The 24,313-nt window shown below is 42.7% G+C and overlaps 1 protein-coding gene across 10 annotated transcripts in view; it reads left to right on the forward strand.

Annotated features, from left to right (window-relative positions):
* The first annotated feature begins 1,577 nt into the window (after window positions 1–1,577).
* Window positions 1,578–24,313, forward strand: part of ARHGEF6 (Rac/Cdc42 guanine nucleotide exchange factor 6) — a 116,559-nt gene continuing 93,823 nt past the window's right edge. For 2 of the 10 annotated variants that reach the window (XM_006049468.3, XM_006049469.3), the window contains exons 1-2: window positions 1,591–1,809; window positions 3,022–3,105. In XM_006049468.3, the coding sequence (XP_006049530.2) occupies window positions 1,645–1,809; window positions 3,022–3,105 (249 nt within the window). In that variant the 5' untranslated portion in view covers window positions 1,591–1,644. Of the gene's footprint in view, window positions 1,810–3,021; window positions 3,106–12,093; window positions 12,317–12,923; window positions 13,613–24,313 lie in introns of those variants that run through there. The other 8 variants (XM_044937218.1, XM_044937219.1, XM_025276678.2 and 5 more) reach the window with 8 other exon arrangements.

The following is a 24,313-nucleotide window of genomic DNA, read 5'->3' on the forward strand; positions in this document are numbered from 1 at the left end:
AGGCAGACAAGACCCCTCCCCTAGTGGAGGCTACATTCCGGTGGAGGAGACAGATCAACAAATTACAATGGTCAAGTCTGGATAACTGTTACGACGAGGTAAAAAGGGGAAGCTTTGAAAGAATGTAGCCAGATTAAAAAAAAATTTTATTTGGCTGCATCTGGTATTAGTTGTGGTATGTGGGATCTTCACTGTGGCATATGGGGTCTAGCTCCCTGACCAGGGATGGAACCGGGGCCCCCTGCATAGGGAGCGTGGAGTCTTAGCCCCTGGACTACTAGGAAAGTTCCCCAAACATGTAGCAGGATTATCTAAGCTGATTATTTGGTAGCAGATGCCTGTCACTGTGTTGAAAAGATTCTTAAAGTTAGCAGGATCCCAAGCATCAGGAGAGGGTAGTGATGGTGAGTACCATGCATTTGCCCAGATCAGGCTATACTGTTGGCCTTATCATAAATTTCCTAATCATGTGGCTATTATAACTGGTTATGAAGCTGTTTTAAGAATAGTGTAGATCTCTTGTTATAGACCAGTTTTTTTCCAGAGCAATATTTTGAAGGCAAAGTGTTTCTTGTTGGGGAAACATCAACCTTCAGACTGTAGTAAAGACAGAGGACAAGTGTTCTTTTGTTCTCGAAAATTCTGTTTCCAAGTGCTTTTCACTCGCCGATATGACTGTGTCTGAGCCTTTGCTAAGGGCACTGCAGCTGGATTGTGTAGTGGAACCAGGTCCAGAAAAAGAATCGCTCAAGAATGCAAGTAAACAGGATGTCAGATGTTATCCTTAGTCTATTTCCCTAAACATAGCTTTTTGGCTGCAAAGTAAAATGCCATTCTTCTAGTTTGTGCTTACACAGAGTGATGGCTGACAGCAGGCACAGTTTTCATCTGCTTGGCACGTTGTCACCATGCAATTCAATGTGTTTTGCAAAGGAATGATCATGACACATTATCTCGGTGAGACAGTAAGAGGACATCCGGCCATTTCTTGGAAGAATTTTCCCAGCTTACCTTCTCTGAGCCCTGTTGTGCCAGCACAGCTCCCCACGAGGCTCAGATCTGTCTGACCTAAGAGCCAGTTGGCATATTCCTCTTGACAGAAGCCAGATTTTCACTGGGGCTAGACTATTTATTGACAGCGTTTTCCCAGACTGGCCCATGAGTATCTCATTTCCAAGGTCCCCTGAAGTGCTGGCTCGCCTCTGTTTTCCCAGAGCGCTCGCTGCCTTCTCTTTCTTCCCTCCCCAGCATCCTGCTCACTTCCTTCCCTTACAGCTTCTTGCACTGTTGGGTTTTTTTTGGGGGGGGGGAGGGGTGTGAGTGTGTGTATGTATTTCTTCTTTTTAAAAAAAAAAAATCCTAATGAATTTGTTTTGCAGCTTTTGAAAAAGAAACCCAGTGTTATCCAGGATTTTCCCCCCATTCATTCTATTTCTACATCTTTGAGTGTGAGCTCTGTGGTTTTCAAATCCCAGAATTGGTGTGGCTTCCACCGTTGTCTAAGGAACGTTGTTTTAGAGCTTTGCTCTGCAAGCACGAGAAGAGAACTCATAAAAAGGAAGACAACAGCAGATGCAATCGCGGATGTGGCTTAGTCCTTGCAGCTGCCCCAGAGAGGTGCTCGGGAGCATTCAGTCTGCAGTAATGAATCCAGAAGAGCGTGTCGTGACCTGGCTCATATCCTTGGGAGTATTAGATTCCCCCAAAAAGACCATCTGTGATCCTGAGGAGTTCTTGAAGTCCTCGTTGAAAAATGGGGTAGTGCTGTGCAAACTGATCAACAGACTAAGGCCTGGCTCTGTAGAAAAGGTAAGGGAAATTTGCAGTATCTTTAGGGTTGCTCACCACCAGAGAGCAGCGGTAATGTCACTCTGGAGATTTTCGATTGCCTGGGTCATGGGACACTCCTGCTTTCATCTCTTTCTGAGACTTAACCGTTCTTTCTTACTGTTTTCGTAGTTGGAAAAAGTCAGAGAATGAAAGGTTATCCTTTAGTGATTGGCCACTGGAGGTTAGTACAGTAAAAACCTGTGATACCACTGGTGCCAGGGGACAAGGAGAACACCCCGCCACGAGCTGGCTCTGTCATAGAGACGCGTGTTGTACCTCCCTGTGTACCGAGGACATGTTTTGAACCTGAGGTTCATGTGAGTCCCTGGGGTAAAGGGATGATTTGTAACAGATATTCAGGGTGCTTATTGATGGTATTACTAAATTTAGTGTGGATTTACTTCTCAAAGAAATAAAGTATCCATTGAAAGAGAGGCTATTTAGCAATCAGGAGAAATAATCCAAAATGTCACAACAGGTTTGTTAAAACAATAGAAACCAAATATATGTTTTGAATGCAACACATGTTCAAAGTGAAACTAACCTTACTCATTTTAAAAAATCCAAAATTGTGAATGTTGGAAACCCATGATCACCAGTATGAATAATTTTAAAAATGGGCACCTTAACTAAGTTTAAAAGTGGAGCCATAAATTATTTTCTTAAGGTCAGCAGGGAATGAGACACTGAGTACAGTTCATTTCCCTCCTTGAGGCAGTTGGTGTTTTTATTGAACATACCGATTTACTTATAATTCCTCAAACTTGGAAAACAGTGATAAAATGGAAAATGTCGAGAAATGTGATCAAATGTAAAGAACAGTGAAGAGGAAAATACAATTTTAATACATTATCATGAGGAGGATGGAGGGAAATGATAGGTTGAAAGCAGCCAGGATGAAAAAAACTTGCAGGGTCTCTCGAATTTGCTATCACCACACTTTGGTAGAAAGCATGAGAAAGTTTATAAGTGCAGATGGCTTGGGGCTAAGGACTTGGTGACATTTGGAACAAGACCAACCGTTTAGATTTTTGCATCACTTCCTTCAGTGGTTAATTTCTCTTCCTGGATTGACAGTACTGTTGGCCGCACCTTAAAAAGCCTACTTTATCTAGTTATCAGCGAATGATGCAATGATGTGTCCGACTTGGGATGACAGTCTCCAAGTGATATTTGACTGTGTTTCTCTAGTACTGTCTGGAGCCCCAAACTGAAGCTGACTGCACCAACAACATCAATGACTTCCTGAAAGGATGTGCGGCCCTTCAAGTGGAGGTAAGCCCACCCAGGTTGCCTTCCTTGTGGTCATTTTTCACTCTGCTAATGGACATGGTGTTGTGGTAAAAGGCTTATTTTCACTGTTAAACAGAGGAAGCATTTTTATGGAAACCATGGTTAAGATCGATGGTCCCCAGTCACGGTTTGCTAGTTTGTTTGTTTGTTTGTTTATTTTTTTTCCAGAGACCAATTCCAAAGCAAAACAAAATCAAAATTCAAAATATGGTAACTTCTATCTTACTGTATAGCACAGAGAACCATATTCAATATCCTATGATAAACCATAATGGAAAAGAATATTAAGAAAAAGAATGTCTGTATATGTGTAACTGAATCATTTGGCTGTACAGCAGAAATTAACACAGCATTGTAAATCAACTATAATTCATTTTTAAAAAACCAAAATATAGTACCACTTAAAAACAGCTCCCCAAATTTGTTGTATGACTCAGGGAACTCAAACCAGGGCTCTGTGACAACTTAGAGGGGTGGGATGGGGTGGGAGGTCGAAGGGAGATTTGAGAGAGAGGGGACATATGTATACCTATGGCTGATTCATGTTGATGTAAGGCAGAAACCAACACAATATTGTGAAGCAATTATCCTCCAATTAAAAATAAATTAAAAAAAAAAACAGCTCCCAAGCTCTGAAAGCAGGCTTTTGGTGCCAGAGGTAGTATGGTATGCATCCCTACTAAATGGAGCCCAAAGTGGGCCACTGGATGCTGCAGAGGGTTACTGTAATCCTTTTGAGTTGGGAAGGGTGGAAAGATTATAACCACTTTTCCCCACTAACACTTTAGAATAGAGGCTGTGAAAGAACTTGGGCCTGAGGTAGAAATTGTATATTAAGTTACATTGTATTCTTTTATGTTATGTGGATCCTTTGCAGTAAGTATAGGGGGTGTTGCTGAAAAGGAGGTGACACTTTTGCTTGTATGTTACATTATTTAATGTCTCTGCTTTAGTGCTTTAATCTGTAAAATGGACACAATAATAACTACCTTATGGGGCTGTTTTAAGGATCAAATGAGATACTGCATAATAATTTAGAGCTAAGAGCTCCAGATTCCAAAGATCTATGAAATAACGTACGTAGAGTACTCAGCACAGGACCCGGGGTGTAAGAAGTATAGACATGCATTAGTAGTATCACTTGTGGAGAAGTATTAGTACTGGTTTGAGCCTGGACTCTTCCCTACTGGCTCAGACAGTAAAGAATCTGCCTGTAATGCAGGAGACTCAAGTTCAATCCCTGGGTTGGGAAGACTCCCTGGAGAAGAGGGCGGCAACCCATTCCAGTATTCTTGCCTGGAGAATCCCACGGACAGAGGAGCCTGGTGGGCTACAGCCTGTGGGCTTGCAAAGAACTGGATACAACTGAGCGACTAACACTTTTACACACCTTCTGGTATTAGATTACTTGGGTTCAAATCTCAGTTATCTCTTGCTAGTAGCTTTGTGACCTTGGGCATGTTACTTAACTATGGCTCTATGCCTCAGTCTCCATACCTGCAAAATGGGAAGAATAGCAGCACCTGTCTCATGGGATTGGTATAAGGCTTCAAAGAATTCGCATCCTTGGAAGAGTGCATGGCACACAGAAAGTTTTCTCCTAGTGTTAGTTAACTACTAGTAGTACTAGTACAAGTACCTTTTCCCCAGATAAACTTTGCTTCCTTCAGATTTTTTCTGAAAGTTAGCCATAGCATCAAGCTATGCTCGTTTCAGAATATTTTATTCCAGATTTCCTTATTGCCAAATTTTAGCTCCTTCCCTCTCTCTCTCTCTTTATCTTTCTGTGTGTGTGCCTGGGTACATGGTGTGTATGGCTTTTAAGGCAGGTGCAACCTACTCTATATCCCTTATGGAATGATGTCTGCTATGAACAGATCATGGCATTTTCTTTTTATTTGTTAAATAAAAACATGGTGAGGTTGCCAATGATTTATGCACTCTGAAGCTGTCAGAAGGTATATTGAGCTTCTTTGTGGTTCTAAGAATACTAGGTGATACAGAAACACCTCCTGGGTTTGGCATTGTTGGAGAATGAGTCGTTTCACATAAGTGGATTTTTCTGATAATTAATGCTTACTCCGTTAAACACCCATACTTAAAATATTTTTGGCCACTTTGGACACAAATATTTCCTTAAAAGTATAACATAATTTTCATTTCTTACATGAAGGTCACCAAACATATTTTGATCTCTTTTGGATAGTTCGGGCTGGCCTGAGCATCAGATGAATATTGTGAGGAGGCAATATCTGGCAGGATGGTTAAGCACATACCTTCTCCAGTTTGACAGACAGACATGGGTCAGAATTTTGGCTCTGTGTGATTCTGAGAAGTTATTTGGCCTCTCTCTGCTCCAGGTTCCTCATCTGTATAATGGAGACATGAGTAATAGGTACTGCATTGGATTTGTTTATTTATTTTTAATATTTTGACCGCACCTTGCAGCATGTGGGATCTTAGTTCTCTGACCAGGGATCAAACCCTCGCCCCCTGCAGTGGAAGCAGGGAGTTTTAATCACTGGACGGCCAGGGAAGTCCCTGCATTGGATTCTTTTAAAGATCAAATGAAATAATGCATCTAAAGCACTTCATATGTCATTGCACATAAAGCATGCATAATAGCTGTTCACTCATACCATTATTACAGGTAGTGCTGCACACAAAATTATGCCTGAAAGGGGTGCACAGCAGTCATACTGAGGCACTCCTAGAACCCTGAAGGAAGATTAATAAAATCAATACATGAGGAATGAGATTGAAAGCTGAGCGAGGGTGCACCCAGCAGCCAAAAATACTGACCATTCAGTCTCAAGTTCCCAAGGTAACTAGGAGATAGACTTAAACACAAATATTTGCAAATTTTAAAACATTATTTTAAAAATTGAAAGTATTTGACATACAATATGGTGTAAATTTAAGGTGTACGATGTGTTACCTTGATACATTTATATTTTGTAATATCATTGCCATTGTAGCTATATTTATCACATCACCTAAGTACAATATTGTTGTCTGTGTTCCCTATAGTGGACATTAGACCACTATGGTGTATTTACTACTCGTTGTAGGTTGGTAAGCTTAAACAATGTCAGTTTTCATCCCTCAGCCCCCACCCCCTGGTAACGGCTCTTTTTTTTTCTGTTTGATTTTTTAAGATTCCATGTATAAGTGAGACCATACAGTATTTTTCTTTGACTTATCTCATTTAGCATAATGTGCTCAAAAGTCCATCCCTGTTTTTGCAAATGCCAGAATATCCTCCTTTTGCATGGCTAAATAACAGTCCATTGTGTGTATATACCACATCTTTTCTTGAAATCCATTCATCCACTGATGAACATTTAAATTGTTTCTGTATCTTGTCACTTTAGATAGAGTATCTCTCAGACCTGAAGTACCTAGCACAGTGCCTAGTCTGAAGTGAAGTGAAGTTAAAGTTGCTCAGTTGTGTCCTACTCTTTGCGTTCCCATACAGTCCATGGAATTCTCCAGGCCAGAATACTGGAGCGGGTAGCCTTTCCCTTAGGGCATACTTAATACTTTTTTTTGTTGACACTATGAAACTGTTAATGTTTAAAAAGCAAAAAGAGCAGGGCTTGATTGTTGCCAAGGACACACTATTATTTATATACAGAAAGAGTGCCAGCTGGGAACGGTCAGTTTGGAAATCTAGAAAAATGAAAGCAGAGATGCAGCAGTACATTGACAATTTGAGTGTTGACTGTGGGGCACGGTGACCACAGGAAAGAGCTGCTGCCTTCTGACCCTCTGAGTGGCCAGCTGGTCTCTGCAAGTGACCTCCATCTTTGTGTTCTCATGTGGCTCTAGTGTCCTAGGGTCGCTAGAGGCTCACGCCACTAGCAACTCATCAGGGAAGTCTGCTGAGACACCTGGGAGACAAGGATGTTTCTGAAGTGCCTCCCAGACTTTGATAGTATCTTCTTAAAAATATTTCCCCATTTTCTTTCTTTTTAATTTAATTAAAATTGTTATTATTATTGGCTGTGCTGTGTGGCTTGTGGGATGTTAGGTCCCCAATCAGGGATCAAACCTGGGCCCCCACCAGTGGAAGTGAGGAGTCCTAACCACTGGACCACCAGGGAAGTCTCTAAAAATTATTTTTTATTACACAAAAAATTCTTTAAATTCTATAGTGCTTTCTAATTTTCAAAAGTTTCACACATGTGATTTCATATAGTCCCATAATAACTCCTTTTATTCCCTTATCCCTATGTTGCCTCCTTCCTCCTTCCCTCTCCCCTCAGGCAGTTTGTTTTCCATATCTGTGAGTCTGCCTTTTTTGTTTGTTTTAGTCACTAATTTGTTGTATTTTTTAGATTCCACATATAAATGATATCATACAGTGTTTGTCTTTCTCTGACTTGTTTCACTTAGCATAATGCCATCCAAGTGTCCATCCATGTTGGGATAAATTGGCATTATTTACTTCTTTTTTATGGCTGAGTAGTATTCCAGCCATAACACACACACACACACACACACACACATACCACATTGTCTTTATCCATTCACCTGTTGATAGACACTTAGATTGCTTTTATACCTTGGAAATTGTAGATAATGCTGCTATGAACGTTGAGGTGCATGTATCTTTTGAATTGGTGTTATATATATATATATATATATATATATATATATATACACACACCCAGGAGTGAAATTGCTGGGGCATATGGTAGTTCTATTCTTAGTTTTTTGAGAAACCTCCATACTGTTTTCCACAGTGGTTGCACCAATTTACATTCCCATCGACAGTGTAGGAGGGTTCCTTTTTCTCCATACCCTCCCCAAATTTGTTATTTGTGTTCTTTTTCATGATAGGCATTCTGACAGGTGTGAGGTGATACCTCATTGTGGTTTTGATTTGCACTTCCTTGATGATTAGCAATGCTGAGCATCTTTTCATGTGCCTGTTGGCCATCTGCATTACCTCTTTGGAAAAATATCTATTCAGGTCTTCTGCCCATTTTTAAAATTGGGTTGTATTTTTGATGTTGAGTTGCATGAGCTGTTTATATATGTTGGATATTAACCTCTTATTAGTCAGCATTCGCAAATATTTTCTCCCATTTAGTAGATTGTCTTTTCATTTTGTCAATGGTTTCCTTTGCTGTACAAAAACTTTAAGTTGTAGGTTCCATTTGTTTATTTTTTTAATTTCCTTTGCTTTAGGAGATGGATCAAAAAATATTGCTGTGATTTATGTCCAAGAATAATCTGTCTATGTTTTCCTCTAGGAGTTTTATAGTATCTGGTCTTTAATCCATTTGAGCTTATTTTTGTGTATAGTGTTAGAGAATGTTCTAATTTCATTCTTTCACATGTGCTATCCACTTTTCCCAGCTGCTGCTGCTAAGTCGCTTCAGTCGTGTCTGACTCTGTGCGACCCCATAGACGGCAGCCCACCAGGCTCCCCCGTCCCTGGGATTCTCCAGGCAAGAACACTGGAGTGGGTTGCCATTTCCTTCTCCAATGCATGAAAGTGAAAAGTGAAAGTGAAGTCGCTCAGTCATGTCCGACTCTTAGCGATCCCATGGACTACAGCCCACCAGGCTCCTCCATCCATGGCATTTTCCAGGCAAGAGTACTGGAGTGGGGTGCCATTGCCTTCTCCACTTTTCCCAGCACCACTTATTAAAGAGACTATCTTTTCTCCATTGTATATTCTTGCTTCCTTTGTCATAGATTAATTGACTGTAAGTGAGTGGGTTTATTTCTGGGCTCTCTATTCTGTTCTACTGATTAATGTATCTGCTTTTGTGCTAGTACCATACTGTTTTGATTACTGTAGCTTTGTAGCATAGCCTGAAGTCACAGAGTGTGATTCCTCCAGCTCTGTTCTTCTGTCTCAAGATTGTTTTGGCTATCTGGGGTCTTTTGTGTTTCCATACAAATTTTTGAATTATTTGTTCTAGTTCTGTGAAAAATGTCATGTTGGTATTTTTGATGGTTTGTTGTTGTTGTTCAGTCATGTCTGACTCTTTGTGACCCCATGGACTGCAGCACGCCAGGCTTCCCTGTCCTTCACTATCTCCCAGAATTTGCTCAGATTACTGTCCATTGATCAGCGATGGTATATAACCAACCATCTCATCCTCTGCTGCCCTCTTGTCCTTTTGCCTTCAACCTTTCCCAGCATCAGGGTATTTTCCAATGAGTTGGCTCTTTGCATCAGGTGGCTAAAGTATTGGAGCTTCAGCATCAGTCCTTCCAATGAACATTCAGGGTTGATTTTCTTTAGGATTGACTGGTTTGATCTTGCACTCCAAGGAACTCTCAAGAGTCTTCTCCAGCACCGCAATTCAAAGGCATCAATTTTTCAGTGCTCAGCTTTCTTTATGGTCCAACTCTCACATGAATACTGAAAAAACCATAGCTTTGACTAGACAGACCTTTGTTGGCAAAGTGATGCTTTTGCTTTTTAATATGCTGTCTAGATTTGTCATAGCTTTCCTTGCAAGGAGCATCTTCTAATTTCATGGCTGCAGTCACTGTCCACAGTGATTCTGGAGTCCAAGAAGATAAAATCTGTCATTGTTTTCACTTTTTTCCCATCTATTTGCCATGAAGTGATGGGGCCAGATGCCATGATCTTGGTTTTTTGAATGTTGAGCTTTAAGCCAGCTTTTTCACTCTCTTCTTTCACTATCATCAAGAAGCTCTTTAGTTCCTCTTCACTTTCTGCTATTAGAGTGGTATCATCTACATATCTGAGGTTGTTGATATTTCTCCCAGCAATCTTGATTCCAGCTTGTGCTTCATCTAGCCTGGCATTTCACATAATATAGTCTGCATATAAGTTAAAAAAACGGGGTGACAATATACAGCATTGTCACACCCCTTTCCCAATTTGGAACCAGTCCCTTATTCCATGTAATGTTCTAACTGTTGCTTCTTGACCTGCATACAGATTTCTGAGGAGGCAGGTAAGGTGGTCTGGTATTCCCTCTCTTAAAGAATTTTCCACAGTTTGTTGTGATCCACACAGTCAAAGACTTTAGTGTTGTCAATAAAACAGAAGTACATGTTTTCCTGGAATTCCCTTGCTTTCTGTAGATGATTCTTTCCCCCACTGAATTCATTAATGTAGCTGAGTGGTAAGTTTTCAAATCCGAAAGCATGAGTCCTCCAACTTTGTTCTTCATTTTCAAAATAATTTTGGCTATTCTGGATCTCTTGTGTGTGCATATGGATCAGGATCAGCCTGTACATTTCTGCAAAAAGGCAAACTGGAATTTTTAATAAGGATTGTATTCAGTCTGTATATCGCTTTGGGGAATATTGCCATCTGAACAACATTAAGTCTTCTGATCCATAAACACAGGATGTCTTTCCATTGATTTAGGTCTTTAAAATTTCATTCAACAATGTTTTGTAATTTTCAGTGTACACGCCTTGTACCTCCTTGATTCAATTTATTCCAAAGTATTTTATTTTTTTTTGATACTATTGCAAATGAAATTGTTTCCTTAATTTCACATTTGGGTTGTTCATTGCATAGAAATACAATTGATCTTTCACCATTAAGCATAATGGTAGTTGTGGGTTTTCATAGATGCTCTTTATCAGATTAAAGGAGTTCCATTCCATTCCTAGTTTTTTGAGTATTTTTTATCATGAAAGGGTGCCAGATTTTTTCAAATGCTTTTTTTTTTGCATCTGTTAAGATGACCATTGATTTTCTCCTCTATTATACTGCAATGTTTATTACATTATTAATTTTCATATGTTAAATCAATCTTGTATTCTTGGGATAAATGCCAGAGGGTCATGTTGTATATGCACATAGAGATTTGTGTACATCTGTGATTATTCTTGAAGCATCTTTCTTAATAGAAATGGAATAACTGTGTTAAAATTTGATACTCTCAAATTCCCCTACAAACATGCTGTATGCAGTTCTAATCCTACCAACAGTGTAGAAAGTGCCTTCTTTCTCATGTCTCTGGTGGCCCTGGATATTATTTATCATTAATGTTGGCTAAAATGTTGGGTGCAAATGGTATTTGATTTATTGCTGTAATATGAATTTCATGATTCCATGTGCGTTTGGACATCTCTCATGCCTTTACTGTTTATTTGTATTTCCATTTCTGTGAACCAAATGTATCTTTCTTATTTATTTACAGAATGGAGAAGGCAGGGAGGACACTCAGGCTTCAAGAGAAAATCTTCCAGAACATATGGAAAAATCCTCATGTCTAGGTAGAGTGTCACTAATGTGACCAATAAGTCCCTCGACAGCACTATCCTAGCAATGGTCTTTGTTCTGCCTTTGAACTTGCTGGGAGTTAGGGACAGATACAGTTCTTGAGATCATTTGGGACTTGCCTGGGAGGTACCTCTCTGACTACGCGGTCCTGGCTAAGCCCCAGGAAGGACTGGTCTGTCCCAGCTCTAGTCCTCTGGTTTTTCTTTCAGCCAGGCTTCCCCCAGCCTCATACCCAGTAGGCACTTCTTTTTCACCTGCTGCTTTTATGAACAACCCTTTGCAGGGATACTCTACCATCTCCTATTCTGCTCCTAGGCCAACCCTACTTTGTAGAAAGCTGTTTTGTTGATGAAGGATTTCATTGAACGTATATGAAGCTCAGTTAGGGTTTCTTTCACTCTTTCTCCCTCCTTCTCTCTCTCTCTCACCAGCTGGGATCAGTATGGCTTTTTCTTTGCCCCCACCCGTAACTGCCTCCTGTCTCCCTGAGTCACTCCATCTGCCTTGTCACTGGAACAGCATGGGTGCCCTCCCCAAAGTGGGGCCTGTGGGATGGACGATTTGCCATTTCCCAGGGGCTGCTCGACAGGGAAGCAGTTCTGGAAGGAAGGCAGCTCTACTAATGATCATGAGTCAAGGGCTAAATCTCCCATAATCGATCTGGGCTCTAGGAGAGCAAAGCCTCCCTGGAGCAGTGAGGCAGAGGCCAGGCAGCTAAGCAGTAGCTGCAGTGGGTATCAGGCCCTGAAACGGCGACGTTCTCTCCGAGAACTCAGAGTCCCCTTCTCTCAGCCTCGGTTGACTCATCTGTAAACATGAAGAGGCTGGAGTAAGGATTGGTAATGTCTCACTGTTGGACACTTTTTAACTGGCCCATTTCCATCAGTTTCCGCTGGGGAAAGCTTTGTATATTTAGCCGCTCAATTTGAGCTAGTGAGAAGACTAAAGAGGATTTTGGTAAGTTTTTGGTTTTTTTTTTTTTTTTCCCTCTTTCTGTCGAGCCAGTCTGACACTCCTACTGGAATTTCCGTGAGTTACATCAAATGACACCCATGACTCTGGCCATCCTAATCTACTGATTCCATTGCTTTTCGGTAAAAACTGGACTTTAAGTAAGGTCGGAAATATTTGCCTTCTCTCACGAACCTTTTCATTCTCCCTCGAAGAGACTGTTTGGTGTGGGGCCTGTTATTCGAGAAGTCCGGGAAGGGCATCCAGGACAGTTCGGGGAAGGGAGGGGTGCGGAGGGCCGATGGAGAGTGCTTCCTCTCTGGGGTGGCTCAGCGGCTCACCACAGGGTTTGGGGGCTCCAAGCCCTGTCCGGGGCTGGAGGAGGAAGTGGGCCACCTGGCAGGGCTGCTCAGTGAGGCCAGGATTCCCGCCCGAGGCTCTAGCAGAGGCCCGCGGCAGGCCAGGCGGCGGCAGCCCCGGGCTCGGGGTTGAACCCGGCGGCAGCAGCATGCGCAGTGTGGCCGCCGCCGCCGCTCCGTGGCTTCTGCTGCCGCCACGGCTACCGGGCGGCGGCTGCGGCGGCTGCTCTGCCCTGCGCCGCTGTCACTTCCAGTTCCTACTTCGGCGATCCAGGTCCGGGTCACTGCTTCCCCGCCGCTGGCCCGGTCCCTCCAGGCCGCTCTCCCTCCCGGGCTCTGGCTCCCGGCTGGAGGGGGCCGGCGAGGTACTGAGAGCCGGGTGCGGAGCGGCCGCAAAGGCGGGTTCCCAGGGCAGCCGCTGCCCGCCCGTTGCCTCCCCAAGCGCCCTCGGCCGGCTCGCCGCCCGCGCACTCAGCAGGGCGCGTCTCCCGCACACCGCTTTCGGCCCCGCGCTCCCCGCCTCTTTGGAAACAAGAACTTGAGGGCCAGCATCTGGCTTCCCTTTAGGTTAAAAAAGGAGGGGGGGAGCATTAAAAAAAAAAACCAAAAAACAAAAAAACCCTGGTCTGGAGAGATTGCGGGCGCTGCTCAGAGTTTGGAGACGGGCGCCCCCTCCTCGTCCGCGTCCAGGAGCAAAGTTGCAGTCGCCCCTCCCCGCCCCGGCAAGCCGAGCCCAGCTCTCCAGTTTCGCCCTGGTGGCGGCCGCGCTCAGGGCAGAGTACCAGCTCCGGCCGAGTGGAACCGTTCCCGCAGCCTTGACACCGGCTCGGCCGCCCGCTCGCCGGCCCGGTGACTCGGGAGGGCGAGTGGCTTCCCGGAGGCGGCGGCAGCGCAGATAGAGCGAGCGAAAATCTGGAGGACCAGCGGGCAGCCGCCAAGCCAGGTGACCTGCCCGGGCGAAGGGTCAGGGGAAGGGGAGCGCGCGAGGGCCTGGGGTGGGGCCGAAGGACCCTCATTGGCGAGGAGACGCCCTTCCTCCCCGGGCCGTGGCCGCGGGGTCCGTCCTCCGCCAGGGCCTCGCGGGGCTCTGAGCTCCTGGGTGCCGGGAGCGGGGGCGGGGGCCGAGGGCGCAGAGCGGGGACGCGCCAAACTTAGGGGCGAGTTGTCCGGCTCTGGCCGCGAGGTTTGCATCAGACCCAATTCCTTCTTTTCCCTGAAACCAGGGCAGGAGTCAACAGTACTATTTTTCTTTTATACTAATTGACATCCCCCCCACCCCATTCCCGGCATCTGTACATTTGGGGATATTTTAGGCGTTGAGTACACAGGTCTGTCGCAGAAATGGTTTGTGGATGGGGAAAGTCCTGTATCTACAAGATGTTCCAACGTACCTGTGGTTAATTTCGAGTTTTCATTTTCCAGTCATTTAGGAACCCAACAGGTATTTGAGCGATTTCGTTTCTCAGCTCTACAGTGGAGAGCCCTTAAGTTTATCTGTCTCTTGGAAAATCTTATAGTTTTATTTTTGGTTTGTTATTGTTTTTGGATACAGGGGTGACTCACATGATTTTTTTTTTTGTCTCTCCTTAATGTGTAGTGGGAGAAAAAATAGAGTCCTAAGGGAATATATTTTTCTATGCAACTATGTACCTTTTGTCAAGAAAAGCTTCACATAAACCAGAAACCATTATAGGAGAGGAGACAATTTTAAAAGCAAGATTCTGAGGTCCAGACTGTTTTTCTAACTTGTATTTGCCTGGGAACCCCACGATTTGTCCTTGAACTTCCTATCTTAATTTTGACATTGACCATGGTAAGAAGAGCTCCAATGACATCATTTGCTCCAGCCACAGTTCTGGTGTTCCGTGACTGAGAGCGCCTGTCTCCAAAACGTAAAGCCTGGGCCTGCCCTTGTAGTTCAGCTGAGGCATTTCCAAGGATTTCTCTTAAGCAAAGTATTACGCTACATGCCAGGCAGTGCTGCAGTCTCTTCTTACATAAGCGAGCTTCAGGCTGGTGGAGTCTCTGGGTGTGCTTGAAGCAGTTAATATCAGAGAGTTCTCAGTCTTGGGGAGGGAGGGTGGTGGTTGGTGATTGGAGTTTGGAACAAAGTAAATTTCCAGCCTAGAAATCTCATCTTGCCTTCCTTTGCTGCTTCAGGTTTTGGAAAGCATTCTATTTATCTTATCTAAAACTCACTGTGCCCTTGTAAAGGATGTAGGAGAGATGGCATTGTTTTCATTGGCCAGAGAAACAGAAAAGTTTAGTGAACCAAAGTCACACAGCCGATGGGTGGTGTCATCAAAACTCTCACCCGAATCTTCTGCTTCTCAGCCCATGATTCTGCTTTGTTTTTATGCCAACATGACATTTGATACAAAAGTGTCTCATTTGGTACATATCATGAATGGTATGTCTCCCAAGCTACTGTTTCTTTCTGTTCTTTCTTGCCACCTCACAGGACTGTTGCTGTTACTAGGGGTAAGGTCAGGGACAAAGCTTTCCACAGGAGGGTCCGTGGTTGGTATTGATCTATGGTCTGCTTCCTCTCCAATCATCTTTGGGGGTGGCAGTGTTGAACAGAGTGAGCCCCCAGGGCCCAGAAATGTCTGACATTCATTTGATGTCACTAGCCCAAGTATAATATTACTTCCGTCTACAAAGAAACTCATTCAGGAGGAGAAACCGGAGAGTGTGAGTTTTGTTTGTCTGCAGCGATCTGCTCATCACTGGGCTGAGACTTAGGAACTTAGACATGAAGGAGGGAGAGGAGTTGGGTACCCACCATTTTTCAAGCACATACTGTGTTCTAGGTTGCACGCTAGGTCCTCTAAATATATTATTTCATTTCATCCTCACAACAATCCTAGGGGGGGAGAGGATATTGTGCCCATTATACACTGGTGGAAACTGAGGTTTGGGGATGATCCAGACAAATGCCACACACTGCCAGTGCAAAACAGAGCCAGAATGTAATCACTGATGTTCCTTACTTCAGAACTTGTTCCCTTTGCCACGTGCCAGGCTGTTAACCCAAAGGAGCTATTGAGAATATGGGAACATCTAGCCTTGGTTTTCACACATAGCTGTACATCAGAGCCACTAGGGGTGTTTTTTTAAAAAATACAAATATTGGGGTCTACCCACACTGGGCTTTTGGGTTAATTGGTCTGCAGTGAGATCTAGGCCTTCCTCACTATTTCTTCTTTTTTTTTAATGTTTAAGTAAACTTTATATTGACGTACAGCATGAATTCAGGAAACTGCACAAGTCCTGAGTAAAAAGTTCATTGGATCCTTACAAACTGAACACATCTGGAACTGGTGGTTCAGTGGTTAAAAATCTGCCTGCCAAGTGCAGAGGACACAGGTTCGATCCCTGGTCCGAGAAAATTCCACATGCCGCAGGGCAACTAAGCCCATGTGCCACAGCTACTGAGCCCAGGCGCCCTAGAGTCTGTGCTTCGTTGTTCTTTATTTTTTATTGCTAGTGGTATTCCATTGTGTAGATGAAGTCTATTTTCTTTATCCATTCACCTGTTGAGGGACATCTGGGTTGTTTCCAGTTTGGGGTTGCTATGAACAATGCTACTATGAATATCCCTGTGTGTGTCTTCTGGTACACATTTCTGCTGGGTTTATACATAGGAATGGAACTGCTGGATCATAGGGTATGTGTATGTTTGGCCTGAGTAAGTGCTGCCCCCAAATTTTCCGAAGTGGTCTTGTTATTATTTGGTTTTGAAAGCTCCCCAAGTGATTCTAATGTGTAGCCAGAGTCGAGAAGTTTTTCCCTGGTTTATTTAGAGTTCAGTCGTCCAGCAACCCCTAGAGTCTGCCACCAAGCTGAGAACCTCATCAGCCTTGGATCCTCTAGAAAATCTCTGCTGAACTGGGCAGCTAGCATCCATTTTCCCATAATCCTTTGTGCACAGCTACCTTTTTGCTGCCTGCCCATTCTCAGCATGGTAATCTGTGGTCACATTTCTCTCTCTACTAGTCTTGGGGCTTCTCAAAGGCAGGAACTAGAGGTTGATCATCCTTGTAATGCCAGCAGTCATGACAGAATGTGGCACATAGCCGGTGCTCAGTAAATGTTTATTAAATGAATGATTGCTAGAATGACTGAGTGGTCAGGCAGGGTCTGGGCTGCAAAAGAGATGCCCGCTCTTTGTCCTTGGACATGGGCACTTCATTCCTAGGAGTCTGCCTTAAGCCCTCACTCAGAACCTAATTGCTTTTATTTATCGAAGCCTGTTGGAATTATGGGTAATCTGGTTGCTCATCCCCAAACTGATTAGAAATAGCAAATTAGATTAGATGAGATAAGGTATGTGGAAGCACTTTGTAAACTGGAAAACAGCATCTAAATGGAAAGTTGTGATAAAGGGAGAAGAGAGGTTGCTCCAGATTAGACTTGCTGGTGATGGTAGAAAGTCTATATCTATGTGAAACATGGAAGCAATGAAATCAGCAGGAGACAACAACTATAAAAAAGCAGACTGCCAAACATAACCATCCGGGCATTTTTGGCATGGGGTCAGGTAACCCAACACATGCCGTGTGGTCTAGTGGCCAGAATTTCTAACTTTCTCCGCCTTGGTCTAGGTCTGATTCCTGCTCAGGGAACCTTTGTTCTTGAGAAGTCGTGTAGTAGTGCAAAGGCTAAGAGCTTGAGTTTCGGACTTGAACTGACCTGAGGTAGCCACTTGTGAGGTATATGATAATTTCCTTCATGGTGAAAAGTGTTAGTCGCTCAATTGTGTCTGACTCAATTGTGACCCTACGGACTGTAACCCACCAGGTTCCTCTGTCCATGGGATTCTCCAGGCAAGAATACTGGAGTGGGTTGACATGCCCTTCTCCAGGGGATCTTCCCAACCCAGGGATTGAACCCAGGTCTCCTGCATACAGGCAGATTCTTTACCAACTGAGTCACCAGGAAAGCCCTTTCTTCATGGTAGTATTAGGTAATATTAGGTATATATATTACTTTCTTATTATTAGATATATGCTACCTCTTAGCATTAAATGAGAGAAGTAAAGCACTTCACACTAGTGCCTGGCACTGAGTAAACACTCACTAACATCTAATTAGTTCCTAATTTAGCTGTATTTTAGTTTTTTGGCTGCACTGGGTCTTCGTTGCAGCATGGGCCATGTGGGATCTTAGTTCCCTGACTAGGGATTGAACCCACATCCCCTGCATTGGAAGGTGGATTCTTAACCACTGAACCATCAAAGAAGTCCCTGGAATTTTAATATATCCTAGTAGACTAGTGTTCTCAAATGATCACATTGCAGTATCCAAAAAAGGTTCACTTTTTTTCTTGTTGACCAGGTTAGGCAAACTCTATTTAAGAAGGGAATCGTGCTTAATGGAAAGATTTGCTTTAGAAATTTTAACATTAAAAAAACCTTGGGACTTCCCTGGTGGTCCAGAGGTTAAGAATCCACCTTGCAATGCAGGGGACATGGGTTTAATCCCTGGTCCAGGAAAATCCCATATACTGCAGAGCAACTAAGTCCGCAGGCCTCAACAACTAGAGCCTGTGCTCCGCAAGAGTAGCCACCGCAATGAGAGGCCCCCAGTCACTGCAACTAGAGAGTAGCCCCCGATTGCCACAACTAGAGAAAGCCTGCACAGCAATGAAGACCCAGTGCAGAGAAATAAATAATAAAATAACATAAAAGCCCTTGGAGACAGGAAAGGGTAAACTGTGGCCTCTGGGGAATGATGGCGTCACCTGGGGTTCTGAGGTTTTACGTTCTTTCACAGTTCTATGCTTTATTTGGCAGAGATTGCTTGTTTTTGGGAAAAAGTTGTTAGAAAATAAAGTTGAAGGTTAAAATCCCCACATATTTTTTAATACTTAACATCTTTCTTCCAAAGACAAAACAAAGTTGAATGTTTCTGGGAATTTTCGGTGAAGAGTGCTGGTGGGCTTGACCTCTGTTCTCCTGGTGAACAGCAGAACTCTATCCTGCCAACATTATTAACCTCTTTCACTCACTAATTGGAGTGTTTTTTTGTTTTTGTTTTTTTTCTGTTTCTGAACTTGAAATTCTTAGTGTCTCGCATCATAGAAAATAACGACTTTAGATTAGAGGGTGTTGAAATGTGTTGAAAACTATTTGTAGGTCATATTTACTGTGTTTACATATTTTATTCGGAAGATTGCATAAAGACAGTTTAAATTTTGGTGATATTATAGCCCAGTGATAGCCATGGGACAGAAACTGGAAGCTGTAACTCTAATTTCTGATAATGTATGTGTAATCTTAAGACTCAATGGATGTGAGTCTGGGTGAACTCCGGGAGTTGGTGATGGACAGGGAGGCCTGGCATGCTGCGATTCATGGGGTCGCAAAGAGTCAGACACGACTGAGCGACTGAACTGAACTGAACTGACTGAATCTTAAGAGTTTCATGAACTCTTATAAATAAAAGTTATAAAGGTTCCTGTTAAGTCTCCAGCCTAATGTCTTGCTGTTGTTTTTAGTGCTTAGCGTGGCTGATTTTTAAGTTCTGAGAAGAAATTTGTATATGGTTTTCTTTATAACAACTCAGGGCGCAAAATATGTTTGGGGATCCAGTTCTAAAGAGGAACTGGAGAAGACAAAGCGACTGAATTCTTCTGAGACTATGAATTATTCAGTTGTTAACCACAGTAACTTCTTTAGCTACCATTTTGTGTGCTAATAATAGAAACGGTTTGGACGGATTCCTCTTGGAATTGAAAAATCAGGAAAGCTTTTCACTCTTTTCTAGTCTATGCATAAACAGGAGAATGTTTAAAAGGATATTTTCAGTTTCTCATGTTTACCTGGATAAAATAGTAGGTGTGTCTTTTAAAACAAAGGTATTGATATTCGTTTTATAATTACTATAGCTTGAAATTTAAAAATCCACTCCAGAGCAGTTTGCTTCTTGTTTTAGTTGAATTAAACAATTCAACAAATGTTTTTTTGTTTTTGGTGATGACTGACAAAAGCTTTCCCCCTTGCTCCCAGGAAATAAGTAATAAACCTGTTGAATTGGGCACAGTTGAGGGGGAAAAATAATCGGTTGCCTCTATACAAAAAACAAAAACAAACAAAACCCCCCATGGTATGTAATACTTAAAAAGGAAACATATAGTTTCTGAATTGAATTGAATGTGTGCTGATAATACCAAAAGGAAGGCATTTTGTTGGAATTAAATCGAACTCAACTGTAATTTGGTTTTAATGTTGATTTGAATCCAGGCTGTTTCTGGGGGCAACAGAGCACAATACAGGCCTTTATTAAGACCACACAATCTTGGCCAGTTCTCCCCTGCTCCAGCCCCACTCTAATTTGCTCGTATGCTATCACTGAGGCGACCCCCCGAGGATCAGTCTGAGAGGTGAGGACACTGCCAACACAGCATAAGGTAGGCAGAGCCACTGGTGATGACGCTGGGGTTAGCACCAAAGGCAAGTCCAAGGTCTGGCCGATTGCTTAGGGCCTTTGCTTACCTCCATTTTTAGAGGAGGTGTATGTCCACTTAGCCCAGAAGGCTGCTCCTTATCTACATTTCAACATTGACCTTGCCACTTCCTCTGTTGTCATCTGGAAGAAAGACTTACAACACCAGACGTCTGTCTAATTAGCTCCCGGCTTTGTCAGACCCTGGCAAACTGGACCCTACCACACAGAGGGCTGTGTGGCTTCAGATGACATCTAGTCACATGTCATTTTTATTTGACTTCTTGGCAGAAGATTTACCTTCCTAATTAAGTTCTGCTTAGAGAAATAGAGTAAAATCCCAGCTTTATACTTTCTTAGGGACTTGAATTTTATTACAGAGATCAGACATGTCAACTGAGGGATTGAATAGGGCAATGGGGAAGAGAAAGAATTAAATTAAGGTGAGATGAAGTGCAGCAGTTTGCAAAGCAGAGAGTGAAAGTGTGATAAGGACTTGGTTGTCTCATCCTAGACAAAACATGCAGGTTTCCCTCCCTTTGGAAGCACAGGCATTACTTTAAGAGGCATCTTTAAGGGGTCAAGCTGTGAACAGCTTTTATGAAGAGCTGGCCCTGTGAAGCAGTCCCTCAACACTGAGGAACATTCTGTCTTGTATTAATAACTTGTCTGTTCTTCATGGCTAGGTTTCCAGCAAACTGGGGCTACTTACCAATGATTTCTGAGAAATGTATGCAAACCAAGAGAATTCGGTATTTTACTAACCAAAGAAATTTAACCACTTCTTTGGAGAAATGTGTGTTGTGATAGTGTAAATCAGCATTTTTACTGTGAAATAACCCGCTTGCATTCTTTGAAGATATGCTGGTATTTGGGAATGGATTGGGGGAAATCTTGATTGGGGATTAAAAAATCACGTTCAAGGAAAGAGAACAGAATGAAAAATAATGTTTGACAGTTGGTGTATACTTGTAGGGACTTTTTTTTTTTTTGATAGATTTCATATAGCATCTGTTTTATTTCTTATCTTAAAACAAATTTATGCATTAGTGCTTGGCATATACCAGGTGTTCAGTAAATATTTGTTGAATGGGTAATGAGTGGATGAATTGTTAAGAATTAATTTTAGATAGCTTGAATATCTAACAGCCTATATGTAGATTATCAAGAGCTGACTTTATTTATTGAAGTGACTCTTTAGTGGATGAAAATAAGGCTAACAGGAAAACTGGGTCTCTCCTAGTCAGTATTACTCAGTTTCTTTATACCAAGCTGGAGCACCTGTTTCATGTTTTTAAAAGTTAAAAAAAAAAAAGAAAAAGAAAAACATGAGAGATTAGGTCACACAGTGTCATATGGAAGACTTTCTCTGCCTTTCCTGTCCTCAGGTCACTTCTTATTCCTTGTGTTACCGAAACTCTGTCAATTTCACTACAATTTCAAGTGTGAGATTTGCATATCCAGGACTCTTAACTTTGATTCTCCAAAGTGGTCCCAGGCAGTAACTGCACTTCCTTTGGGTGAGGTAAATACTTTATCAGCATTCTTTTCTTCTCTCAATCATATTCTTCAAAAACAAACATCTGTCTTCCCATGTGATGGAAAATATATGAGCCCTGATTTAACAAGTTCTATGAGGAAAAAAAATGACCTCCCCCTGTCTTTCCTTCTGGAGAAGGTAGGCCCAAAGGACAGGTGTTTCTGGTGGAAGAAATAGCCACTTAAATTTTAGGTTGAAAGAAAAGAGGAATAGTCAGCAAATGTTTGTGGATCGTCTGTGTGGCAAGTGCTGAGCATTGTGGAAAAAGGCAGCATGTGTACGGGAAATAGTCATGGAGTTTTGCAGTGGATGTCTGGCTAGGTAGCCATGCTGCCAGAGTCTAGAGCATAATACAGAGTGGAAAGAGAAGTGCATTGGGTACTAAGTTAGAGTGTTGGAGGAAGACCCTATGGAGGAGACTGATGGAGGATGGGCCCCGAAGATCCACTACAATTCAGATGATTGAGGGAGCTTGTTCATAAAGAGAAGGGTGCCTAGCAGAGAGCGGCACAGTGAAGGAAGCAAAGGATTCTGGGGCATACATAGAGGTGACGGTAAGAAATGACGCACTTGCTAGTGGTGAGACCAGCTTGAGAAGCACTTTGAATGCTGGCTTGAAGAGTGTGGACTTGATCTTGTAGGCAGTCATAGGCAAGGTTAGCTTAGGCTGAGAGATGTGACTTTTAACAGAAAGCACTGTTCATGCTGGCTTGGATGTCTGAGCTCCTGAATGCCCACTTTCCTATGTTTGGATGGTTTCCTAGGCACAGATCTTGTTTGGGGTTAGATGGAGGAAAATTAATTAACTTATTCATTAATTGGTTGATTGATGTCTGTTAGGCCTCGATGGGCATCTCTGAAAAGGGCATAATTTTGAAAAAGTGACTCACATAGAGAAGTAAGCACAGTATGCCAAAAGTCTTTGCCAAATGAATTGTTGAAGGTGATCTCAAAAGAAAGAAAGAAAATGGGAGAAACTTTGGCACAACATCCTTCCCACCCAGATTAGCTGGTGTGAGAGGGACTTCAGGCGTGTGATTTGTAGTCTTGCCAATTGCCTGTCACCGCTTCTTCCTTCTCCTGGGTTACTTTGCCGTATTTTGTCATGTCCCACTGTGCCCTGCTGGGATTTGGACTCTGTTTTAAGGCAAGGGATAAACAGGTTAATGTGGCTCGTAGTGGCTGTCTTTTAAGCTGTTTTACAATAGACTGTTCAAAAAAAAAAAAAAAAAAAGATAACCCAGCCAGCCAAACAGTAACATCTCACAGTTCTTTCCAGCATCCCTTCTCTATAGTGCCCACATCATGGTGCTTTGGGAGGAGATTTGTACCACCCGAGACAAGCCAGAAATTGCATGGGCACATGAGTCACTGAAATCCATCACCGTGGAGTTAGAAGCATCTTTAGTCACCTCACAGTCACTGGGCTTCAGTTTGGGGACAGGCACAGGTGTGTGTTAGTTTAGATAACAGATGTTTCCTGAAAAGTCATATGGAAATGGATTCTTTTTCTTTGCTAATCATATTTCTTTTTGCCTTTACTTGTGATCTTGACAATGCCTTTTCCTCAATTATAATTAATCACCAATTGGTGAAAGCTTCTAAACTGTAATTCATCAAACAGTTATTGAACACCTACTATGTGATACTCTTCTAGACACTGAGGATCCAGAGATGAAAAAAGTTTTTAATACTATTGCAGTATAGTTGATTACAATGTTATGTTAATTTCTGCTGTACAGCAAAGTGATTCAGTTATACATTTTTTATATTCTTTTCCTTTATGGTTTGTCCCAGGATATCAAATATACTTTCTTGTGCTATACAGTAGGACCTGGTTGTTTATCCATTCTATAAGTAATAGTTTGCATCTGCTAATCCCAAACTCCCAGTCCATCCCTCCTCCACACCCAGATATGAAAATGTTTTAAAAAACCTGGCTTCATGGGGCTTATTTCAGTTTTTCTGATAGTCCACCCTACCAATCCACCAGTGAATGGTGGTTTATTGAGTGTCTCATATGTATTGAATGCTGGACCAGGGCTGGGGGACACTGTGCTGCAAAGAGTTGGCTTTCCAATGGGAAAGCCAGGGCTAATCTTAAACCCTGCAGAATAAGTAGAGAGTATTACACTGGAGTTGACTGAGAGCTTATGTATGTGCCATCTATGCAGACAGCAAGAAGAAAGAGAGGCATGAGGGTGGAGGACTTTAAGGAAGGCAGTGGATGAGACTGCTGGAGGGGGGACTACTGTGTTCATTGCCCACCTCCCTCCCTCAGCTTTGTGCTCGTAAAGGCTGTATATTGTCACCCTGCTTATTTGACTTATATGCAGAGTACATCATGCAAAATGCCTGACTAGATGAAGCACAAGCTGGAATCAAGATTGCTGGGAGAAATATCAATAACCTTAGATATGCAGATGACCCCACCCTTGTGGCAGAAAGTGAAGAGGAACTAAAAAGCCTCTTGATGAAGGTGAAAGAGGAGATTGAAAAAGCTGGCTTAAAACTCAATATTCAAAAAACTAAGATCATGGCATCTGGTCCTGTCACTTCATGGCAAATAGATGGGCAAACAATGGAAACAGTGACAGGCTTTCTTGGGCTCCAAAATCACTGCAGGTGGTGACTGCAGCCATGAAATTAAAAAAC

Source organism: Bubalus bubalis, chromosome X (assembly GCF_019923935.1).
Source record: "Bubalus bubalis isolate 160015118507 breed Murrah chromosome X, NDDB_SH_1, whole genome shotgun sequence".
Taxonomy (NCBI): domain Eukaryota; kingdom Metazoa; phylum Chordata; class Mammalia; order Artiodactyla; family Bovidae; genus Bubalus; species Bubalus bubalis.